General features: G+C 53.0%; 1 protein-coding gene across 1 annotated transcript in view; it reads right to left on the reverse strand.

The window, feature by feature from the left end:
* The window catches only part of LOC122393676 (RNA-binding protein Musashi homolog Rbp6-like), a 130,545-nt gene that overhangs the window by 86,106 nt on the left and 19,820 nt on the right, over window positions 1-24,619 (reverse strand). Inside the window, exon 3 of the mRNA XM_043389949.1 lies at window positions 7,638-7,719. Coding sequence (XP_043245884.1) covers window positions 7,638-7,719 — 82 coding nt within the window. The remainder of the gene's footprint in view (window positions 1-7,637; window positions 7,720-24,619) is intronic.

A 24,619-nucleotide genomic window follows, 5' to 3' on the forward strand; every position in this document is an offset into this window, starting at 1 on the left:
AGTGCGATGGTTAATAAGGTTACGGTATGTATAATTTACGCTTGTAATCCTATTCCTAATGAATGTGTCTCAGAAAATATGCATCATATAAATCACGAAGTAAAATTATTCGCCTATGTCCGGAACATACCTATATCGTGCTGTTTGCCCTAGCGCTCCTAGAGTGGGGTATTAAGATACTCTAATGCGAATATTCCGTGTTCAGGCAAGTTCCGGCAGCCAAACTAGGCGTTGTCTTGTGCAGGAGAAAGTGGCGAATTCGATAGGATATGTTTCGGAGTGGAAAAGTGTGGAAAACATTGTTGATTTCCTACATTTATCTAGAATACCATTCCTTCAATATGGTGTCTGTAAGGGTTTTTTGTAAATGACATTTTTGTGACCTTAGTAAGGTTGTGGCATACTTTCTGTTTGCCATTCCATTCCTAATAAAGGTGCCTTTCAGACGATATGCAACTTTAAGACCTCGCAAGATTAAAACCAACAGGACAGGACAATGAAATTGAGCTATACTTTCGGGCCTTGCTGAGCCCATTGAGTAAACACGCATGAGTGTGAACTTTGGGCGCATTTTTCCTAGTTTTGCTGTGGACATACAGATAAAACAATGCCATATATGAAAAATTCAGACATTTCTTAGCCCCATTGACACAAAAAATAAACAAAAATCCAAAAAAGATTTTTTGAATTAATAGGCGCTAGATCGGAAAAATCCCCACTGTGCACCGGCAGGAAACCTCGGGCGTTGGCACTCAGTTTGTGAAAATCCGGGCGGAGGCTGTTCCCTTTGTGACGTCATAACTCCGTGACCTGACATGACCCGGTCAATTTTTTTTTTTATCAAAAGATGCGCAAGGTTTGCCCCATAAGGTACCCAAAATTTGGCGGCGCTGCGCGCCGCCGTTTTTGCACTATTTCCGAAAAGCCTCAGGGGGGGTTGCACCAACCCCCCCCCCCTACATGGGCGAGGGTTAAAAGAAAATCATTGCAGGTAATATTGGCGAGAAAAAAAAAGTCATAACCATTTGCAAACTACCATGGTATTGGTTGGTGGCAAAATCTAATTAAAACATGAATCAGAATATCAACCAGATCCAACAAAAACTGCCACCTGGAGTCGGTGAGTATGGTCCAAAAAGTCAGTTCTAACCCGCCTGGATCCCGTGTCACGACCTCGTCCACCGTTCCGGGAGAGCCCTCCTGGCCCAGGACCCTGCCCCAGCCAGGACCGAACGAGTTGGCAGTGGCGGCGGGGGGCGGGCAGGTCATCAGTTTCACCGAGCACTGGTAACGACACCGAGTGTCGCCGACCCGACAGCCGCCCCCGAGCAAAGCACCCGCGGCATCAGCACCCCAGTGACGTCATCAGGACAGAGCCGTGACCTCCGGTGACGTCACGGGGCCAGATGGCGACCGGCGGCCGCCAAGAGGGGACAGGGCGCCCAGTGATAAACAAATTACTTGTCTGATCTCTCAGGGGTGCGGTACTGAAGCCAGTGCAAATAAATCACCCCAGATTTCAAGGCATTGTCAGCAGCTTACATGCGACCTCACCCACTGTTCACGATATAAAATATACCAAATGCTGCGGCCAAAACAATGCTTTAACAATGGCCTGTGACGTCAGAGTACGTCTGCAAGGTAATGTCAGATCAGCCGGCTTTGCACAAATGCACGGTTCTGCACCACCTAACGGACGCTGCTGCAACTTCGGGAGTTTGTTGATAAAACCTAAACGAATCGAGGTGCAAGTATATCCTAGCGGGTTCCGGCAAGAAGTGATAACTGCAAATATCGTTATGATCTTAAAGAAAGAAAGAAAAAATAAAAATGGGTGAAGCATATCGCTAGATGCAGTTCAACGACTGCAAACTCAGAAATGGTCACTCAGAAATATGGATTACCTACCTTCTACAAGGCCAAAATCTTATCGCCACTAGATTTCAATCACATCTCGCTTTTCCTCCACCCTGCCGGAAAGTGGGTCCCATTATCTCTGAAAATGAGTGCCGGCCACCAATCTGTCGGGACAGTATGATAAACTCTGTCTGGACAGTATGATAAACGCCTGCTAACGGTACGGCACCGGCCTGAGCTGCTCGGCGCCGGACCCCACCATCTCAGAGCCTCGTCAACATTCCACCGCCCTCCCTGGCGACTTTTTCTGCCCGGTCGCCAGCGGAGGCCGCTATAAAAATGTCATTCCCTCACAATTTACGCTGCTTTTCCGAGGTCATGATTAGGAATGTCGGAATTATGCTAAGAGGGAGACAAGAGGTGTGCGCAGAGGTGGTGTTGGCGATGGTTCTGTGCGTGCCGCAGAACGCCCCTCAGCTCTGTGGGCTCGCTGATAAGCGGAATAATATATGCGCCCTGAATAATGTATCGGAACCTGAGAGGGAATTAAGCGTTTTCGTAAATCATGATATGCTTTGGGCATCAAGGGGCATAAACTCCTACAATAGCCATATTCTACGGAAACGGTAATGTAAAATTGATAAATGTCCTTGGGATTGAAAAAAAGACAAAAAATGCAAAAACTTCCAAACAATAGCATAACCATAACTGCAGCTGAGCAAAATTCTGTAAGCATTGACGTCAAGCTCTACCGTGTCATACGATCTACGGGCACGGTGACCAAGTGTTGGCGAGTGCCCCATTACCAGCCACAGGACACCGCATAGCAGCCACACAAAACGCTCATTAACGTCATTATACGCCCATTTACGGGGCATTAACGGCAGGGGGCTTCCTTGGCCTGACACTGCCCAGGCTAGCAGCATCTCCATTTAACACGCATTTAGCCATCTTTTCGACATGAAATTGCGCTAAACCTGTCGTGACTGGCATGGCGTTTTTCAGCAACTTCCGTTGTCTTTTTGTGAGGAAATCACGAACCTTCGGAGAAAGTATACGGCGCGGCCAATGTAACCGTGCCGTGAACTTTAGTTTATACGATTGCATGTGGGTCACGATTCGTCACGAGAAAGTGGGTTTAACGACCCCGTGTCAGGGCGCGGGGTCGGGTCGCGCGACCAAAAACCAGGTCTCTGTACGGCCGCCGACCACGCCAAGTCACGACTCAGGGTCACGGTCGGGCTGTCGGCATCGTGAGACAGTGGTTAAATGTGATAATCAGTCGGTGACCCAGTAAAGTAGACCAGCACACTCTGAAAAATACTTCATTGCGAGTGCTACATTCGTCATAGTTTGCAGACATCTCGGGCATACGCAAAATGGTTGACAAACTGATATTCTATACAAAATTGACTGCTTTCCATATCACCGTCTAGACCAAAAAAGCGAACAAAAATATAACTAGATCTAAAATCATTTACGTTTGATTGTTGACAATGAATGAGACAACACCCCCATCAATCGATGTTGCACTGGAATATTTTTCACTGTGAACAGTGATCTCAACCCGCAATGCCACCAAAACGGGGCAATATTGCGCAACTCTACAAGTGCCGATTACGCGTTACGGTTCAGTCATGACTCAGCCGAGACATTCGACAGGAAAATAGGCCAAGGGAGCGAGCACCGCGGAAAAATCGCTAAGCAGGCTACCAGTTACGGGGCGTGGGCCCCTACTGTGCGAACCCGAGCCGGTTCCAGGCACGTTTCCCCAAACAGCAGGTCTGCGGTGGAACCCATGGACACCCAAGAGGGAAAAATAACATTTTCCGAATTTTGCTGCAGGTCCATTCAAGAGAGCGTGAATAAGTGATCGAGGTTTGCGAGTGGCATGGGATAATTTTGGACCATAAGACACTGCAACACTGCATCCGTGTTTTTGCGTTAAAGCTTAAATAGATGTGACAAGAGGGAGACAACAGCAGATTAAAAAACAGTTGTTGGATGCTTACGGTATCATTATCGGGCATATGCATCATGTATCAGTGTGGCTACAAAACAGCACTCCATAGCCGTGTGAAAAGCAGAAAAATAGACTGACAATAACATTGGAGGTGACAGAGCAAAGGGCCAAAGGCCAGTGGTGAATGATAATTGATGGGTCATATCTCAACAGACTAATGACACATTAACTGACCTAGATGTAAATACCTATATTTAAACTAAATACACGTTTTCAGTGTGACCCACCCGACCTACCTCAATTGCGCTTTCATTAGAAAACACGAAGCTTCGGCGAAGAATGGTGGAATGAACAGGATTCGTGGTTCTCAGGGACCACAGCGCAAAAGAGGACACATTGGTTACAGAAGAGACTGAGAGCAATTCGAACAGAGATATTTCCTGTTACGTAATGATCGTTATTCCTGAGCGGAGAAATTACACGCCCGTGAGTGGTCATTTCATCACGAAACGGTCTCCGCTTCCTTTTGCGTGCCATGTTTTATGTTAACGTGGCACAGTAAACCTCCAAAAGACGTATACCGGGCGACTTTAAACAAGCATTTGCTTCACCCTTCATGTCAAACGACTCGTCCAGCTGGGACACCAGTTCTGCACCAAAGTCACGCGGCGTCGACGCCTGCGCGCGCCGGATGACTGCGACTGCGACCCGGTGGCACGGGCTGGCTAGGCCGGCTGGGACGGCTGGGACGACCCGGCAGTCCATTAGACCTGCGGCCCGACGGTAAACACTGCACTGGCCGACTGATGTGCCTCGATCGAGCGCCGGTGTCAGGTGTCACCCTGGGGTAATCTCCCTCCCGTCCCCCGTCCCGCTGGTCGGCCACGTTGGTCGCGCTGTGGTACGTACCGCTTTCACCCCCACTGTCGCCCGGCTGACTCATGGAAATCAGCTCATCCCGGCGACGCCGCCATACGACAGCCATCGAGAGCCACGGCCCAGGCGGCGGCGTGCGACATTGATGGTCGCGGACCGAACCCCATGGGGCCGGGGACACCACGCTGGCTGGAGTTCTCACTAGATGATAACTATCTGCGTTCGCGGAAAACGCGGCCAGGGCTGGTCCGGTCTCCTGCTGCTAAGGGCACTTCGGTCACGGCCGATCGCCGTCGGGCTAAACCCAGTACCCACCAACAGGGAGCGCCCCGTTCGACGGTATTGGCAATCTCTTTTTGCAACGGCGTCCTCGCATGACTGCATGTAGGACCAGCCTCGAGGGCCTTGCCTATTGAGGACGACCAGGTTGGCTTCGGTCTGGCTCCCAACAAAGAATGTGTACCGCAGCCCGAGCAAAAACACGTCAGCGGTGGACTAACAAGGCCCAGGTTGGGCACGTGGGCGGCAGAGCCCAGTACAGCACACAGGGCGCCTCCGACCAGCAAACACATTTCCATCGGGCCAGTGGAACAGCGGACCAGTGCATGGGCCAGCGAGCCCAGCGGGACCAACGAACCAGCAGACCAGCGGGACCAGCGGACCAGCAGACCAGCGGGACCAACGGACCAGCGGGACCAACGGACCAGCGGGACCAGCGGCCCAGCGGACCAGCTGGACCAGCGGACGCCCCCGCGCCGCGCGCACATCCCCGCTTCGTTCGTATGCCGTTGCCCGCAGAAAGGACACGATTTGAGGCCGGTCCCAGCTCGGTAATGATATCAGTAACTCAGGGGAGCCGTGTCGCGGGCGGGGCGCATCTCCATGTCATTTGCATCCCCGGGCCGCCCTGCTCTCGACTCCGGGTCGAGACAAGTGCGTTCAGGGGCGTGCAGTGACTTGGTTAGAGCCAAGGACCGGCCTCCTGGTTGGGTAGTGCAGCTGGCAACAGCGGCGGGTGCACCAAGGCTAGCGTCAGTGATGCTCCTGCACGATTGCATAATTTCGAATTCAGAGCTTATGTAAAGCATAGAGTAAGCAACATCTGTGCATCACATAGCCCATCAAGGCCCATACTTTGAACCTTACTATCAACAAATCTCACGAATCTGTTTCACGGCACTCGTGAACGGCCCATATTCTGCAAACAAACGGCAGGTCACCGCCAGCCGCAGGGTCGGGACCGCACTGCTGAGCCGTCAGCTCCGCTATCAGATGGGCTAGCGGTGTGCGGAGGCTCACGTGACTGCCGTATGGACGGTCAGCGGCGGGTTACCGGCGCCGGCTGATACCATCTCTCTGGGGCGGCCGGTGCGGTGTCGCCGTGTCCACTGCGTCGGCTATGCCGTCCATGTGTGATCTTACGCCCACGTGTGCCGTCCACGTGCTAGCCCACGTGATCCATTGGCCACGTCACTGCACGGAGCATGAGCTGTCCACAAACCCGTCTGTCGGCCGCGGTCGTGAGGCCTCCGGTCAGTTTTAACCTCACCCAGGCTCCGAAATCTGCATACGGGCCGAGGCGACAGCTAAGCCATGAACTGCAGCGACGTCCCAGTCTCCACGGCGTCTGATTCGTAGTAGCAGCGACCGTGCAGAGCGGCCCACGACGCCGCTGGCGCAGAGTTTTCACCGCGTGACGAGAGGGGCCGGCGGCGACCTCGCTGTCCTGTTACTAGGTGGACGGACAGAGGAGGCCGGCGCAGTCAGCCCGGTCGCCGAGTCAGGGGACCGGGGTGGCGGCGAGGGGCGACACTGGAGGGTGTGGCAGACAGCAGCACCGCAGACAAGGTGACGTGAGGACAGGAGACACTGTCAAGTGTGCGCCACGAAAAGTTAATAGATTTAGGGGCCAAGGGAAAAGGCTGCTGCAATTTCGATGGGCAGACTAGCGCAAAGTAAAAACGCATAAACGAAATAACAATAACATTTTTAAACGTCGAACTAACAAATGACCGATGAGATGCTTTCACGTAGGGCCAACGAGAAATAGATGAATAGATGAAGCAGTCGTATGACATTTTCAATTTTGTTATCTGCAGCACTCCTTGTTTCTCGATGGACGTCGCTTCCATATCCGGAGTGATGAAGGGATCAGTGGCGTCACCCACTCCCCCCCCCCCGACCTCAACAACCACGGGCGGGGGACTCGTCAGTCCAGACGGGCCAAATAAACGCCACCACACCCGTCCGGGGGCGAAACACCGGCTGACGGCGCTCCCGGGACGGATCAGGCGCGCGTCGCGAGCATCCGCCCCCCGCGACGGCTGCCGAGCTGTGCCAGCGGGCTGCGGCAGCTCGACAGCTGCGGCAGCTCCGGTGGCGACAGCTCCCGGCAGCTCCCACGGCTCCCGCAGCTCGGCAGACTGTGCTAATGAGATGTGGAAGCTCCACAGCTGTGCCGGGAGACGGGTCCAACAGCTGTGCCAAGCAGTTGTTGTACGAGGGTTCAACAACGCCGTGAAGCTCTAGCAGTCTGGCAGATGCAGTGTTCAACATGACTGTTTGGAGGTATCCCCGACATATCTCTCCATAAATGTTCTCAGATCAAGATAGGCAAACGATTTCCCGTCACATCGCTCGGCCGCTTTCCGAGTTCGCTTTCATTGACGTCATGAACCCAACAGGCCTGACAGAAATAACCAAGTAAAAATAAGCCGCCAGACCGGATATTGAAGCAAACGGGTCGGCGAAATCAAACAAATCGCGACATACAATAAAATTAGACCTATCGGCGGAAATGAAATGACAACCGACCAAGGCGGCCCAAGATTTAGGACGGTCTGATTTTCGATCTACGAGGGGGCGGGGACAGTCCAGGGGCGGGACACTGACAGTCGATGAGGCAGGGCAGTGCCAGTCCCTCGAACACCAGAGAACTCACCGGGAGCGTCGGGTGGTCGGGTCCTTCATCACCATCACTTCGTTGACCTCGCCAAAGCGGCTGAAGTACTCCCGCAGACCCTCTGAAACAAATAGAGAGAGGTGGTGAGATTCGAACGTCTGCTGAGCCGACAGGGGGGGGGGGATAATGGAGGTCGCAGGGCATATAAGCGAGAGCGATAATCAAACCAGGAGAAAGGAGTGATGTGAGGCTATGATCTTTCATAGAATCAGCACATTTCGTGCACATTCATCGCTCTTAGGTACCAAGGATGTCACGTGAATATGAGGCTGCTCACTCGTTATGTTTGGTGTTCAACGTTCTATTTGAAGTATCAACCTTACTGCATGCAATCATCAGAAATCCCCAGAGCGACTGATACAGTCCACAATAAATGCAACTTGGCTCGCATCGCGTTTTCATTAAGTGCACTAGTTGCAGTGTCAGAGCAAACAGCGGCCTCTGAGTGTGTACTGATACCATGCACAGCTGTACCGACCCCGTGCAGACCCACCTTTCCGTTTGCTCGCCAGCACTTACAAGCCACAATACATCACGGTTTATGTTGGAAGCAATCGCCGGCGACAAAGTACAGCAGTAATGAACTCGGCGTATTTAATCCCCTGCAGCCGTCGGCCGCGGGCGTTGTTGCTGGACGCGGCGGGCCACTGCAGCTGCTGGTGACAGGTGCACACAAAACAGCACAGCCCGGCTGACAAATTGCCGCGCGGTGTGTATCCTGTTTGCTGAAGGTACTGCGATGTTTTCACAGCTCACTCATCGGGTCCGGAATAGACGCTGAAATAATCGACGCCGATATCGCTGCAACGGTAGGATGCCGCCCTCCAGCCAACAGTGTTTGTTAGCTGGATATTTGCGGCGAACAACAACATCGGTACACACAGGCAACCGACCAGCACTGTTCGCACGTCCCACAAAAATAGCGCGGACCGCATACTCGCTCGTCCATTGAGACAGGCGTGACGACCATGAGGGGCCATGACGTCATCGTGACGTCATCGGTGGCGAAGATGGGGATAATTTGCGGCCCGTTGACGGGCAGCGATGCCAGCCACGATCTAAAAAAACAGCCAGAAAGACAGCAACGCGTCATGTTCGATCCCTGAGCCCCATCGTCAGTAATCGGACTTTGGTCTATCCAATACCAAGCCAGCAGACTGTTTTACAGGTCACCTGTTCGCATTATTTCAGCGGCGTTGACCTGCCAGACCCTGCAGCCTACGCCTCACTAAGATCGGGCAGTCACAAGCCAGGTGCGCACTCATGCCCTCCGCGACAGGTCTCCTCAACAACATACGTAAAGAACGGAGTCAATGAGCGGATGCAGGCTTGGCGGAGATAGTTTATTTCAATTAATAAGAAAATCCTTATCCTCCGCAAGGTAGCTTGTTTAGTGGGAGGGTATCCACAGAAACTCAACCAGCATGTACGATGTTATGAATACCTCATGGGAACTTCAAAATATCCGGCACACCGTAGGCTTTCGGGAGAAATTTAAAATCGCGAGTTTCCGTAAAAGGTGCCGCCCACGCCACCCACAAGAACAGAAAGGTCATGTGATCGAGAAGATTTCGCCACATGTGCGTCGAATTGCAATTTGATGCACATGGGAAGCATTTTAGCAGTATCGAACAGTAAATCGCTATTGTTCCAGAATTAGCCTATGCGAATCCGCGGAAGTTCGACTTGACTTTGTACCTAAATTTGAATGGTATCTGATGCAAGGCCGTTAGTTCCTTTATTGAGATGGAATATCTCAGAGAGCTATAATTCAACAAAAATAGCCTGAGTTAGGGTCTAAAAATAATTGAAAAACTGGCCAAAGTTAATATTATTCATCCAAAAACACATCACACTTATCCAATATCAAGCCGGTACTTAGTGAGTCACCTCCCTGGAATGCAAAACGACTCTGGATCCGTTTTCGCTCCACTATCATCTCCTCAGCTTTCGGGCCCCTTCCACCCCATATGCTTTGATGTCAAGCGATAAGCTAAAGCAGAGTGGCCATTTCGCCAGCTTTCTCAGACGCGCAACGCCGGCAACCATACCCATTATACAGAGCCGCGAGCCGTAGCATTTGCTTTTCAATGCTGCTCATATCCGGTGCGCGGCAGAATAATCCGGCCTATGCACGATTTTGGCACGGCCGAGGGTGGTGCCACAGAGGAGCCATCCGGCGCGCGGCAGTGCAAGAAACGGCCACTTGGGGGAGCTTATTGAGAAAGCAGCGCGTTAGTCCAAAGGACGACGGGACCAGGCGACATCAGCTGGCACAAGAGAGTGTGTGTGGAGTTGGCGCTTATCTCTCAGTGAGTTGCACTTCGCGGCCTGCAAACAATTTTTTTCTCTATTTGTCAGCAGTCAATGGGAGCGTTTATGTAACTGCCATTGCCATGGTTACCAAGGAAAAGAAGTGCGCGAAGCAGGGGCACGTTGAACCGTTGAACTGAGCACGTTGAACTGAGATGAGGACAAGCCTATTGGCTTTCGTTACCCAGGTCAGAAGTCACTAGGTGAAGTCTGTTCAATTCGGCATCTTGCCACCGCCACCTTGTCAGATGGGCAGCTGTGGGCCGCCGACCAGTTCCGTGGCCTGATAAGCTGGAAAGCTCGCTAGCATGTGGAAGAAGATTACAAGCGTGGGTAAACCTTCTCGGAATCTTTCGGTGTTTGAGCTGGCATTTGTGCCGCGGATGGCTTGAAGCTCAAGGCCGCCACAGCTGTTGTGGTCGTATGCCGCCCACTTTCTGACCTTGTATGTCAGCTGTCCGGAGCGTCATGGGTGGTCGTCTGTGCTCATGCATTATTTCGTTTTCATAATTCTTCGCCGAGCCTGAAGCACCTCACGCCAAATTGTCATGCCAAGCCACCAAGCACCACTGTGGGCCTTCAAAGGTTCTGAAATTGTCTCTTCGCACTTCAGAGGTCATCGTTTACTCTCGAGTAGTGTGATAGCGGCTGGGCGCTTGATCAAAAGCCAGTGCTGAGTCTTGTCCCAATGTCCATGCTATTGGCCGCATCTTGAAGGATGGCAAAGACCGATTGACCACGGAGTACTGCTGCTGATCGCTAAGAATGCTGTTGAGTGCTGGAGCGGCCGCTTCTGTCCTGCTGCTAACCATGGACCTGCTGAAGCGCTCAATGACCATCCTGCAGACTTCAGCTATATGATGACTAGCCTAAGAGCCTACTACTGGCAGGCGAGGTCGGGTCAGTCGGCCCCGCGTGATGTCGGGAGCCGGCACTGGTCCATAATGTCGGGGCCGCTGAGCCGGATGACAAGAGTGTCGTGAGCCGCGGGGCGCCTTCATACACCTGGCCCACGAATCGAAACAAACACCGTCATCAACATTCCAGGCCAGAGCCTGTTCGCAGCCATCGTTACCTAGAAATTCAGGAGCTCCTTTTGGAAACGGGAGCTCGTTTTGCTTATCAGACGTTCCTTTCCGTTCCTCAGCCGTCCGTAGCTGTGATGTGTGATGTTTTATGAGGCGGGCCCAGGACGGTGCAGTGTCCACAGAGGGAGACCGGGCCCGGATGGCAGGTGAAAGTGGTGGCGCCGCTCGTCCACCCGTGACCGCCGGCCGGTGACAGAGGTCTCGGGTTCCACCGCAGGACCCACAGCGGGACCCGCAGCGGACCCGACACCGCGACCGACAGGACACAGACGCACCGGGTCGTACCGAAGGATCAGGCCACAGGGTGACACCAGGCCACTAAATACTAGGTCTAACTCACTAAATACCACCAAAGTTCATCCCAGTCCCACGTCACATGACCTATAGCATTGATCCTTTATCAAGCCACACCTGGCCGCATTGCCTAACACAATAACATGCCACAATCCACCCCACAGGATCACATCATAGCCCACATCACAGAGACAAGGGACGCCGCCGAGCCGTCCGCTCCCCTCACTACCACCGGCTGTATTCCCCAGTGAACCACCGCCGTACCTCGCGGTGTGTAGCCGCCCAAACTGCCTCCGTCCGACCCCATCGGCCCCGGCGCGGAGCTCCATCGGTTACTGGGAGCCGCGCCGAGCTCCATTCACGATCAGAGCAAATGTCCATCGCGCTGCAGCCGCAGAGGCCGTTCCGCGGCACGGCGGAACGTTTGGATGTGATTGCATCCGCTGTGCAAACTGGACAAAGGACCCAGACGGCCAATTCCAATGGTAATGTCTGATCTACGTTGGGTTAGCAGACCAAATGTAAGGCCCAATTCGAGGTTACCGTGCGGCATAGTCCATTCTGCGAATCTCTCAAGGGCAGTATGCTGAAAGGGTAGTAAGAGTTGAACGACCATCGCGGAGGTTTCGGTGACAGCCGGGGCTGAATTTTAGACGGGAGATCGACAGAGGGTTGGCGGCTCGCCCATCTATACTACAGCAGGGGACGGTTTGAATTGCAAAACAAATGGTACATAAAGTCATCCCTGACATCCGGCTATCAAATCTCTCACAAAGGTAGCCGGGGAGCAGACGAGATCAATTCGTCAAAGTTCGATTCTCGCGTCGTTATTCAGGAATTCATAAGACCCTCTGGTGCAGAGACTGTCAAACTCAGCAAGGCTCTGATGCTGAGATACCGAGCAGTGGTGCCTGTCGCACAGCTGGCCCTCAATCTGTCATCAGCTGACATTCGGAGCCGACAGCGGTGGTTCGAATCCCGCCAGCTGCCGTCGGTTTTCACCCGTAACGCCCTCCGCCCGGAAGCACCCAAGCCGGTCCAAATGTCACCGACTACGGCAGCAGGAGTCAAATGTCACCACTTGTGCTCGCACCAGACCCACACGTCGCATGGCTCAAGTTGAGCCGCTCAACCTTTGGCGCTCACCATGCCCAGCGGCACTGGCGAACTGCAACGCCTGCCACCAGCCCACCTCTTTCAAACCCCACCCCCGTACTCCTTCAGCCATCCCCGAGGCGAGCACCCACGTACTACTACACACCCACGGGCCAGAGTGTCTCCTCTCCACGGTGGCACCGGGGTGCGTCGGCGGGCGAGCGGGGAGGCCGGCCGACCACGTGACGGGCCTGTGTCCAGCGCGGCGGCCGGGCGGCAAGTCACGTGGTGCGGCGGCGCCGCTGAGAGCCTATTGATCGGTGGCGGCACCATCAGTATGCAGTGCTGCTGGATGGCCGGACAGCCACCTGGCAGATAGCTGGGCACACGGCACCGGCACGGGACGCCGCGCGCGCCGCGCGCACACAACAGCCGACCGCGCCCACCGTGCGCGCCGGAGCTCAGAGAGAACAGAGCACCGAGAGCGGAGCATCGAGCACAGAACACGGAGAGCAGAAACCAATTAAAGAAAAGAGAGCACCGAGATCAGAGCGCCGAAAACAAGGATTATTGAGGGCAACGAGCACAGATAACACAGCACAGATCATGGAGAGCACAGTGTGCCGAGGGCATAGAACAGAGAGCACGGGGAGCACAGAACAGCGAGAGCGCACATGGGGCCCCGGACGCTGAAGAAAGTGGGAACGCAAACACGTCTCCCCTGCGTGGGCCTCCCCTTGGCACGATCACATCGACGGCTCGCGACGCGCGAATACCCGCCGGGGACGACCAGACTCCCAGAAGACGTGCACGGCGAGCCTGACGAGCACGGCCACGCCTCGTGCACGCCGCACTGCGCACGGGCACGCTAAGAACGGCCTACGTCCACCTAGCGCGTCTGAGGGGCAGGGCGGGGTCACGGAGCATCTGAGGAGGGGGGGATGCGAGTGTAAGAGAGGGTGGGAGAATGAGGCGAGAGGAGCGAAAATGGAAACCAAATAAAAGAACGAAAAAGTTACGTGCTGCATCTCACAGGCCCATCCAAATTGAAGCTTTGTATTTGTAGCCTTCAAGAGGCTTATAATTACGGCAAATTACAAGTGCCTATAACATGCAGATGTTTCAACTGAAAGGTCAGCTGAGTAGTTGCACTATGAGAGCGGCATAATAAAATTTTGATAACCAATATAGCCCACGGTATCATCCAAAAGTCTGCAATTCAGGATCGCATGACAACTCATGCTGCTGGCTGAAAGGTCATAGCATTTTTGGCGGAGGGGACCGTGTCCAGTCGTGAGGGCACGTTAAACGTTCGGACAAAATTCTGCCATACAACTGGAATTGCGCGATCGGGTGGTGGGATCAGGGTCAGCACAACAAGCTATGCTTAGTGCGGGCTCTGATTCCTCATTCCGCCCATTCAGCCATTCGGACTAAATTTATATTAAAAAAAAAAAAAATTACCGGTGACCACAAAGAGCGGCCCGAAGTTCGTACAGTTTGTTATTGTGATAATCAAACGCAAAGCCAAACTCCGAAATGCCTCATACATAAAAGAAAAGCGACATGAAACCCCACAACATGATCAAATTCTGCAGGGCTGGCACTAGAAAAGCTGAAGCGTCATATGGTTATCAGTCTCAAATGGCTGCGTTTGACGACCTGCAAACCCATTCCCATCCCGCCCCACTCGACATATGGCCTCGACCCCGGCCAAACACACCTCCACCAGGGCACACAGAGCTTCGTAAACGGTGCCACTCTGCGGCCCGGGCGAGCCACGTGGGTGGGTCGTTCGGGCCGACACCCCGCCGGCAGCAGGAATGTGCGCTCGGCGAGCTCCGCCCTCGCCCGTCGAGCTCGCCCTCGCCCGTCGAGCCGCGGAGAGTGAGGAGAGTGCGGGCGGATTCCGGCGCGGCGCCGTCGCTGGCCGCCGGCCCAGGCTGGGATTCGGGGGATCGGCGGCGACAAGTACTCGCCCGGCGGGACGCCACGTAAAACCGACCGAATGTGCCGTACCGGCACGTATTTCAGCGGCGTGCAGACGTACGGGCCCAGTAAAAGGAATGGAACTGGACGCGTCTCGCCAGGGATGGGCAGAACGTGACCGAAACTCGCATCGTAAAATGGCCTACTTGAAGCATGATTGTGACATATTGATGGATGAATTTGATATTTTATTCCAACAATTAAGATTGCTAAACAATATTACTCATTTCATGGCATGAATGTTACTCTCTTTCATTGTCCACATTCGTCAACAAATAAGCGGACTTAGTCAGAAACAACGCATGGTGTGCGAGGTCTGCGAACCTTCCCAGCATTCGCAAGTCCACATAATTGGTGCATTTGCGCCGAAACCGACACGCACTGTACCAGAATGGCCGTTGGGCGCCCGAAGGCAGGAAAAGGGCATGACTGGGCATATTCGGACAACATGGGGTGGGGAATGGGTAAACCCAGTCAAAAGGCAAGCTCCAGTAAACCACCAGCGATGCAGTGAAAAGGATATACATGCATGATTGGGAACAATGCTTTCAAAATGAACGTCATGGGATGCAGGACAGAACAAAAGCAAGAGAACTAACGAAAGAGTAGCTCAAAAAATTTATGCTACTTCGTCTGCACTAATTTCCTGGAATGTGTCGCATGTAGGTCAACGTACGCGAACAGAAAGACAAAGGAGCGGACATCGATCACAAAGGGACCATATCAGACTGGACTCGGATTAAAAACTGGCCAGAAGACCCTTCGGTGACAGCCGAGCGCTGAAGCCTCACATGGATCCGCCGGTGCCGGCGGGGGCCCGCTACAGGCGGCCGGGTGGTTCGAACACCTCAGTCCGGAGCCACAACAGCGCCGTAGCTCTCAAAGCGAGGCGTCACTGCCACGCCCACTATTGTCCCGCACGGCCGGCGGTCCGGCTACGGTCCGTCCACCTGCGCTCCAGTTCATCCAGGACAGGTGCACCCGACAGCCTGAAACGTCCAGGCCGGAACGTTGACGCAAGACAGGGGGCTCCCCGCGCCGCCGTATGGTTGAGAAATCCACCCATAGCTGGAAAGCTTCAGTCGAACGGCGTTCGCAGAGGCAGGCAAAGTGTTGTGGGGTACACAGAGCCTGCACGCCCCCACCTCACAAGCAGCGGGGGTGCGCCAGGGTCCATTTGTTCCGGCCTAAGAACGACAAGCAACGGAACAAAGCCCACATCATTAATCCTTAGTGATTCGCTTTTAGGCAGGTCCAAAACGGGATCTCGTGCAGCGTACACTTAGCGGTACAAAGAGTGGCAGACTCATTTATATGCTTTTTACGCCATTGACGTACCATTAGACCGGCAGAGTGCAGGAGGAGAGAGCAGAGGAGAGGCGGCACGAGCGCGGTGTCTTTCTCAGAAAGCATACAACGCCGCATAATAGTATCATTGACGAAAGGACGTGCCTAGACTTCCCGACGGCATTCTTGTGAATTAGCTCTGAAGTTTTTCCTTGAGGTTAAATGACTGCCTTCTCTTACTAAGTGCATGGTCTCTTTCAATCATCTACCACGTTTTTAAAAGTCTGGAGTTATCGTCTACATTATTGGTGCCAATCGGATTTTTTTTTTCTTGGAATTCCAATTTTTGTCCAATTCCAATTTGGAATTTGGACGGAATTCTTAACATTTTTTGGAAATTAATCGGAACACAAGGCCTTTAAAATTTAAAATTTCAAAACGGAGGCCTTTAAAACGCTTTTAAACACTTTTAAAATTTACGCAAAAAATGCAAAAATCGTTAAAAATTGGAATAGCCCCCGCTTTGGACAAAATTGGAAATTTACTTGGCAATTTCTTGGAATTGGATCGGAATTGGAATTGAAATTTCATGAAATTGGCACCACTAGTCTACATACGTGCTTAACAATGAAACTTGACACGCCATTTTTATTCACGCAAGCACGTAATCGTAAATAAACACATGTTTTCCGTGATGCTTATGAGTTGGCACAATGTAATCGTACACACTTCAAAGGGCTGCTCGTGGACTGAGTCCATTTCCTGACGCAGTATTCGTGTCGCGCAGTGATGACATGAGAAGCGATGCCGCTGATCAAGTTTCACAAACGAGCACGATGGCAGACCACATAGAGCAGCACTTTCTAACTTTGCTTTATCAGGCCGACTGGATTCTCAGTCATTGCACGATCCGGTAACGGTGACAATTGCAATTGACCGGAACATGTAACTACCATGAAACGTGCGACAAAGTTGGATTGACTTTAGAGCAGCTGGTGAGAAAGTTGATCGAAAATAGCCGTGACGTTAAGAGGACGTGAAGCTGAATAAGGACGAGAGGAAGTAGGGAAATGATGTGCCCACGATAGAAGACACGTTTGAAAACGGAATTGACAGTGTTAACTGCGACGGAGCGAGTTACGACGAACCTGTGAGGCAGTGTAACGCGACGTAACCCAGCGACAACGAGGTGTCAAGTCTTGGAAGGGCGTACAACTGTGATTACACCTGACGTAGAGTTGGGGCTCACTTGGGACCAGGTCATCAGCTGTCCCCGCTCCGGTCACCGGGTACATCTCCCGGCCTTTGGCGGGCGCCGAAATGGAGAGGCTGCCCTCCTCCGCTCCGGCGCGGCCCGGCGGGCGGCCGAGGCCGTGGCCGGAGCCGACCGAGTGATGCATCGTGGCCATTTCAGCAAGTCCCCTCGGTTGGTAACGGCGGCATTCGTCAGCGGCGCTGGCGACGACAGGGGCCGGCACCGGACGGCGCCGCCGCGCGCGCCAAGACAAATTTACGGCCACTGATTTATACACGCTCTCAATTCGGACGAAAAGTAGAAATTTCGACATTGCATGATTTCAGGACACCATTCATCACTAGACGCTCATCCCTTCGACGAGGGGCGCCAACTCAGGGCGCCGGCTGATGTTATGAAGAGTTATTGCCACTGGAAATAAATTCGGCCAAAGCCGAAGTACACTGTAAAGGCCATTTGTATGTGACGGAGCCGGAAAGACGGTTTGACGAATAGTTATGGCCGGTTATTGAGTGGATGAGACCAGTGGAGCCAGCCCAGACGGGCAATAAATAATGAATAGATTGACTAACCAATTGAAGAGCGCGATGCTTGTACACTTAATCCAATTCGCTTGCTGTAGTCGCGGTCAATGATCATTGCAAGCTACACTCTTCTTGCCTGTAGAGTATTTAGACAGAAAGGTTAGTCTGCATTACATTCAGGACTAGCAATAGCAAATGAGACGACCACAAATATACAAAATTGCGTAGCAATCGTTGAATAATAATAGCTCCTGTAGTGGAGGCCATCTCCCGCAAGCACATGCAGAAAGGTTTATATCCTTTAACGCGTTTTTTCCAACAAACCGAAACAGTTCACAACTTCACATGTCGCATGGTACAACTGAGGGAGACTTTACAAGCCCCTATATTGAGCAAACAAAATAATTGGACTAGTCTACATTAAGTGCGATCCTCACAGCAAGCAGGATTGCGGTTATGAGCGGATTGCTTTATGGCACCGCGACGCCTCTCATGTTTGTTCGAACAAAGGACCAGATTACCATGTGCAGCACCAATAATACCTACAACAGACATAAACAGCTCGAACCATCAAACGTCTCATACAAACATCAAACATGGCATGACATATCTCCGCCCACTTCAAACTGTTTTCAAGGGCATTGAGGTGCTGCTCAAAGACGGTCGATTCAGACCGCCTCCGACTCGATAAAGACCAGTTTACACCGTTCCAGGCCGTGGCCACGTCTGCAGTTCGGTCACGTCCTGCAGCGCTGCCAAACTTTGGACATAGTCTGCTGAATTGCCGCGCTGGCACCCCGGTGAAAAACATGCACAAGCTGCAGCTTCGTTCGCCACCTTCGCTGCCGCCCTCGGGCGCCGTGCAATAACGTCACACATAAGTTACAGCTCTCTCCCCGACCGTCATCATAAAAACGTTCATTAAATGCAGATGGGTCGAATATTAGAACTACTTGACAAACGCCTCGATATTTTAGCTTAAGTTACCTATTTGAAAAATGATGTGAAGCAAAACCAGATGTGGTAAGAGGCTAACGACCTGCATGATTAATGCAATTCGGCAAGACTAATAGTTCTATCGGAGAAATCGAACGACCGAGAAAGATTAAACCCCTTCGTCTTTCCGTTTAAAATCGGGTTCACAAGGAATGCATTGGAAATCAGGGACGGACGATGGAGGAAGGGCGTTTTCGGAGAGATCAGATTCTTGTCATAGTTATAGAATATGCTGTCAAACCTGAAAGCCGTATCAAAATGCGAATCCATTCAGAAGCCTTAACCCTCGCCGGCCGAGGGGGGGGGGGCGGGTGCCGCCCCCCCATAGGGTTTTTTCGCGATAGCTCCGAACACGATGGCGATAGAAAGCTGAAACTTGGCATACCTGACTTTTGATCCAAGCCGCATCTTATGACACCAACCGCATTTTTGGGTCAGGTCAGGTCACTGACCTATGACGTCATAAGTGAACCTCTGCACGGTCTTCAGATGTCGCAACTTCGCAACGCCCTCACTGCCAGAGGAGATGTCACAGGGAAATGAAACTTGCAGGATCTAGTATCCATTATGAGTCTCACAACTTGTATATCTCGGATTTTTCCTAAAGGTCATATGAGGTCAGGTCATTTTCGTGACCTCACCATTATAAGTCAATGGGGAAAAATTCAAACTGCTATTCTGGCGCCGGGAACGATCTCCAACTATCTCAAGCACACAGAATCGTGATTTGATGCACTCCTTGCAAGGTTAGATGCGTCACTTTTGCAATGTTGACCTTGCGTGACGTCATTTATGACGTCATCAAGGTCATATTAGTTTTTCGTCAATAACTCTTGATCAAATTGAGCTAGCGAGTCGGGAAAGCCACCAATGGACTCAGGAAGACCTGCCGAATCGAATGATATGCGACATGACCCCTTTCGACCAACTTCGTGACCTTAGGGTGCTGACCTGACCTTGACCTGAGGTCAACACCCCAAGTTAACCTGACCCGAACAAAAAGTATATCATTCGACGCGCCTGAGCGAGGCGAACACGATGCTGCCAAAATCGCGGCTCTGCGGCCATTTTTTGCGAAGTTATTCACCAAAAACTGAACCGTACCTTGGGGCACTTGACCTGACCTCAGAGGTCACCGGTTGACCTAGGACCTTAAATTCGGGTACCAATCTCTGCGTCTCGTAACGGCGCACACGCTCGTTTTTTCCGCGACGCGCTAGCTCCACCAGGGGCGAAACGGCGAGGGGGGGGTCGTACCCGCCCCCCCCCCCCCCCTCGGCCGGCGCGTATGTAGAAAACCAATAGGTCCGGCGAGGGTTAATGCATTACGTAGGTAGTTAGGAAGCGTATGCGATATTGATATAATCATACATAGACAACATGAATTGATAACATGATGATGATTCATGTCATCTATGCATCATAGTTTCTAACAAACCCTTTAGCAAACCAGACTGTTGTGACCATGTATAAAACCACTCGCTTGAGCCCCCAAAAGATCACCTAGTATTGACGAAGCTGTCGTCGAGTATCCACGGCGGCTTAGGCCTGTCATTATCAGCGTCTGGCCAGCATCCTATCACGGAGGTGGGGCCGGGCCGAGCGGCCGATCGTGAGACCCAGCCCTGCCCGAGCACCGGTCGGCAGAGCCGGGCGCCGCCAGTTCAGGGTTCGGCGCCGGCCGGCCAGGTCGTGACTGTTTGTTCGATCGGACATTGATTAGATAGGCTGGCCGGTCGGCCGCCGGCTGTGAGCCTGTTTTCGCAACGAGCCGGGTCCGATCGTGCTGAGCGGCGCGCCCGCACGCGACTGCCGGCTCTCCGGCGCTCGGTGATTCAGCGCTGGCCCACTCGCTGCCCGTTCGCCGCTGTTCACAGCCAGATGCACACGCATACAGCACTCAGCCGGTTTTGGGCGTCTCTATTGCCAGCGTGTCACGTCTACGTGTAATCCGCTATCGACGGACCCGCGCGCGGGACAACAGCGCTTTGGGGACGAAAAATTCGCATCCGTAAAGCTTGCAAAGAGAGCCTGAATTCAGCGTCGCTGCTATAGAGCCGGTTGTGAATCGCACGCAGACTCACTGCATCATGCATAGCCCGACACTGTCCTTGGTGGGCAATGTGAAGGACGCGGCTGTGATTTTACAGAAAGGACGAAATGCGGCGGCGGCAGACTGTAAAATCGATACGTCCACAGCGTTGACGCAGCATGACAATCCCATCCGGCTCGATAAAAGGTCTGTCAGCCATAGTGTCACTCCATATAATGAAACATGTACGAGGCAGCTGCAGCTTTAGGCCAGCATGTTTTGCTATCGGAGTACAGTCTTAACGCGGAATCAGTATTGCGGCTGCACGAATCGATTTAGGGAATCTAAAGAAGTGTAATTATGAGCCAGCCAGATTTCATCACAGGAACTCTACAGACTTTTAGAGTGTATATCGATTTTTACAGTTATCGCACGGGCGCAGCCGTTCGGAAAAGAAGTCCAGCGGACCCGGCAGCAGCTGCAATATGCATGCCGGCGAAATAGCCACTTGCCGCCTTCGTCGATCAATCGTTCGATAAAGGCGCACTGTGGGCACAATGAACCGAGCCGTAACTACAGCTGCGATCCCTTCAGTACATCGCCGAACATCCGACCCAATAACCCGGGCTGTGCACGGTCGCTCACGAACACACCTCTGTGTTACGGTCGCTCACGAACGTCGAACACACCCGCCACGAGGGCGGCACATGGCGGCGGGGCGGCGCGCGGCGGAAGCGACGCTCTTGATCCGGCGATGGCGCACCGAGCGGGCGCCGTTCAATTCCCTCCAATGCAAACAGACAAAGCCAAACAGATAGGTGAGGGCGGCGCGGCGCTGGCGTCCCGATGCCGGCCGACTGTACGGCCGATAAACATTTTGTCTGTTTATCGGCGCTGATTTCCATCATGGCTCCTAACGCGCAGCACAGGCCGCCGCCGGCGGAGACGCGATGAGAAACACATACACCCACACAGCCACACATACAGACGGAGGGGCGACGAGCCGCTACCGCCACACAAACAAACGGAGCTCCGGGGACGGTCTACCGACCTCCCCACCCCGGCAAGGGTACACCCCCTGACAACGCCCCTTAACAGAAGCTCGATATGGAGCGCATTGTACCGTGCAGAACACATGTGGTCAACTCAGTAACCTGTTCTACCGCTTCAAAAACGATCAACTCATTCAGTAGCTTTGAAAACATCGGTACCATTATCACTAAAACCCTCAACACTTTCGGAAGACGGTAAGAGGTGATATTGTTGGCGACACTGCCGGTAGATAGTTTGTGTCAGGCTTGGATGGTCACAAAGGCCACAAACTCTAGTCGCCGAGTAAAACCGGCCTTGATACTCCCGAAGGTAATCCAGTTTTCACTCTTGCCGCCGTGGAAACATCCAACTGTGTTTCCCATAGTGGTGCTGCCAGAAGCGGGTTACGCTCTAATCGGTTCCAAATATGGACAACACGCCAGCTGCTTACTTTGCCACGCTAGCTGCTGACTGCTGAGCATTGCCACGACAGTTACAACTGCAAGTCTAGCTCCTGTCCGGAGCTAGCAGTGGCTTTGCGTCCTGCTCCCCACGGCTACATCCAAGAACTCTCTGCACACACACTTCCCCCTCTCTCTCCCTCTCTCTCTCTCTCTCTCTCTCTCTCTCTCTCTCTCTCTCTCTCTCTCTCTTCCTCTCTCCTCCTCCTCCTCCTCCTCTTTTTTTTATCCTGCTCCCTCCGTCTTTCCACCTCTCATCTCTCTCTCTTTCATCTCTCTCTCCCTTTCCTCTCTCTCTCTCTCTCTCTCTCTCTCTCTCTCTCTCTCTCTCTCTCTCTCTCTCTCTCTCTCTCTCTCTCTCTCTCTCTCTCTCTCTCTCTCCCCGTCTCTCTGCCATCCCTCCTCATTCCTCACTCTCCCCACGGCCGGTCTTTATCCCCTGGCTGTTCCCCAAGGTCCGCTATGCCGGCGGCCCGCCGGGGCCCCGCGGCAAGGTCGAGCAAGGACGCCACAGACGGGTGCCGCGGACAGCACCGGACCCGGCCGGTCGCCGCCCACCGCACGGGGACCCGGGGGTGGGGGTGGGTGTGAGGGTGTGGGGGTGGAATGTGGATGTAGGCAATGGTGATATTGTGGATGTCTGTGCACCTTCGCAATGGCAGAGAGATTAGGTAGTCGACTTCAAACCAAGGCCATATATAGGCTTCAAACATATAGCGAAAGGAGTCGCAAGATATCATACGGTATTTTTGAAGCAAGAAAGGCAAACCGTCACGCGTCAGTGTGTGTTCTGCGTCTACCTACCCAAATGCATAATTCTCATCACTGCAGTCTAGATTCAGGCCTTTACTTGCTACGCCTCCCGAAAGTGGCTTCAACATCTCTGTCAAGCCCACTGGGGGAGGGCGCCGGGCGGGGATGGAGAGTGGAGGACAGGAAGGGTGTGGGATCGGCACGTTGACGCATCGTTCCGTTCTCACCACGTCGTCCGGTCAGCACGTCACGCTAGACCAGACCACACCACACCACACCACGCCAGGCAACACCACGCCATGCCATGGTGCACCATGCTGTACAGCAGCGACTGCTAATCATGACGGGCGTCATCGCAAGTACCACCATCACCAGAGAAGGCACAGTATCGCCGCCATCCAGACGCAGCCTGAACGCAAACCAAACTCAGACCCAACGCAGTCCGAAGTCGAACGCATACCTATGTCTGAGCACACTCCGAATGTTTAGACCGAATGCTTTGCAGCCTACCAGCCAACTCATCAGACGTGAGGGGGAAGATTTTCAAGACAGTGCACCTCAGACAAATCATTACCGGCTTGACGAGACGAAGCCATCGCGCAGCTTTCATTCTGTTGCAGTTATTTGTAATGAATTGAACTTGGACAGCGGGATATTGTGGGACATAAAGCGACAATAACTGATTCATATCTTCGCCACTCGATAGTTTCCAGTTCGCATTATTTCAGTATTTTCCCTCAAAGAGGTGGTGAGTTGTCGAAATGGCCTCGGCGATCACCGTTGTCCTTTCCACGCGGGTTCTGAAAGGCCATCGGACAGCCAATTTGATACGCCGCACGATCAGGCTCCCGCATTATTGAACATGCCCGCAAAAGGTCGCCCGCAATGGCTGCACTCGACATTGCAGCTATGGATTTTCGGCAAGAAGCATGCAGGTGCAGATATTGGGCAATTCCCTGGAAGGAATACGTAAGCACAGCGCACCACTAGAGGGGAGGTTGATTCGATTTCTGTAATGGTCTAATGCTCGTGAGGGGATTGAGTTTATTCATTCTCTGATTATTTTATGGTGCCGAAGAGAGTGGAATCCATACAGACTGCACATTTCAATTAACTGTGTGACGATGGAGGGGAAAGCCAATTGCATAAAAACAACCATCTTTCGTCGGTGAAACAAAGGACACCATGCAGCACTAAAAAAGATCCATAAAAAAGATAAGCCGCATGCACAAAAAGATGTCCAGCTATTTATTCCGAATGATAGGCATAACTTTTCCAATTCGACATTTGGCGTGCATGATTGCACCAAAACAACATAATTGAAACAACTAAGCTGGAACGTTCTTCACCAGACAGATGACCACATCGTTTGCCCACCACAATCAGCCGCAGCCAACCGTTTGCCCACCTCTACATATGTGCCGCGGTGACCCAGCACTATACGGGATGCCACTAACGACGCTCGGCGGCGTTCGCGGCGCGCACAGCCAGCCGCGATGTGCCATTGATTTCAGTTCAGGGCGGCACGACAGATGTGTGCAGCCGCCGTGGAGAGGGAGAGAGTGAGAGAGGGAGAGAGGGGGTCGGGTGGGAAGATTGGGCGGCGAGAGGATTTCGTCTGCAGTCAAAACAGAGCTCTGGCGACTGGCGCGGCGGCGAGCCGAGGGGTGAAGACAGCGGCGCCGAGACGCCTCCAGTCAGAACTGATAGCGTTCGCGATTGATTCGTCTGAAAATATGGAGCCGATGGGAAGTCGGCTGGAGCCGACCGGTCGCCGCGAGCCGCCCGCGAGTCGATACGTGTTAAACAGGCCAATTGACTCAGAATTGACGGCCTCCACGG

Source organism: Amphibalanus amphitrite, unplaced genomic scaffold, assembly GCF_019059575.1.
Source record: "Amphibalanus amphitrite isolate SeventyFive unplaced genomic scaffold, NRLGWU_Aamphi_draft 000003F_arrow, whole genome shotgun sequence".
NCBI lineage: Eukaryota > Metazoa > Arthropoda > Thecostraca > Balanomorpha > Balanidae > Amphibalanus > Amphibalanus amphitrite.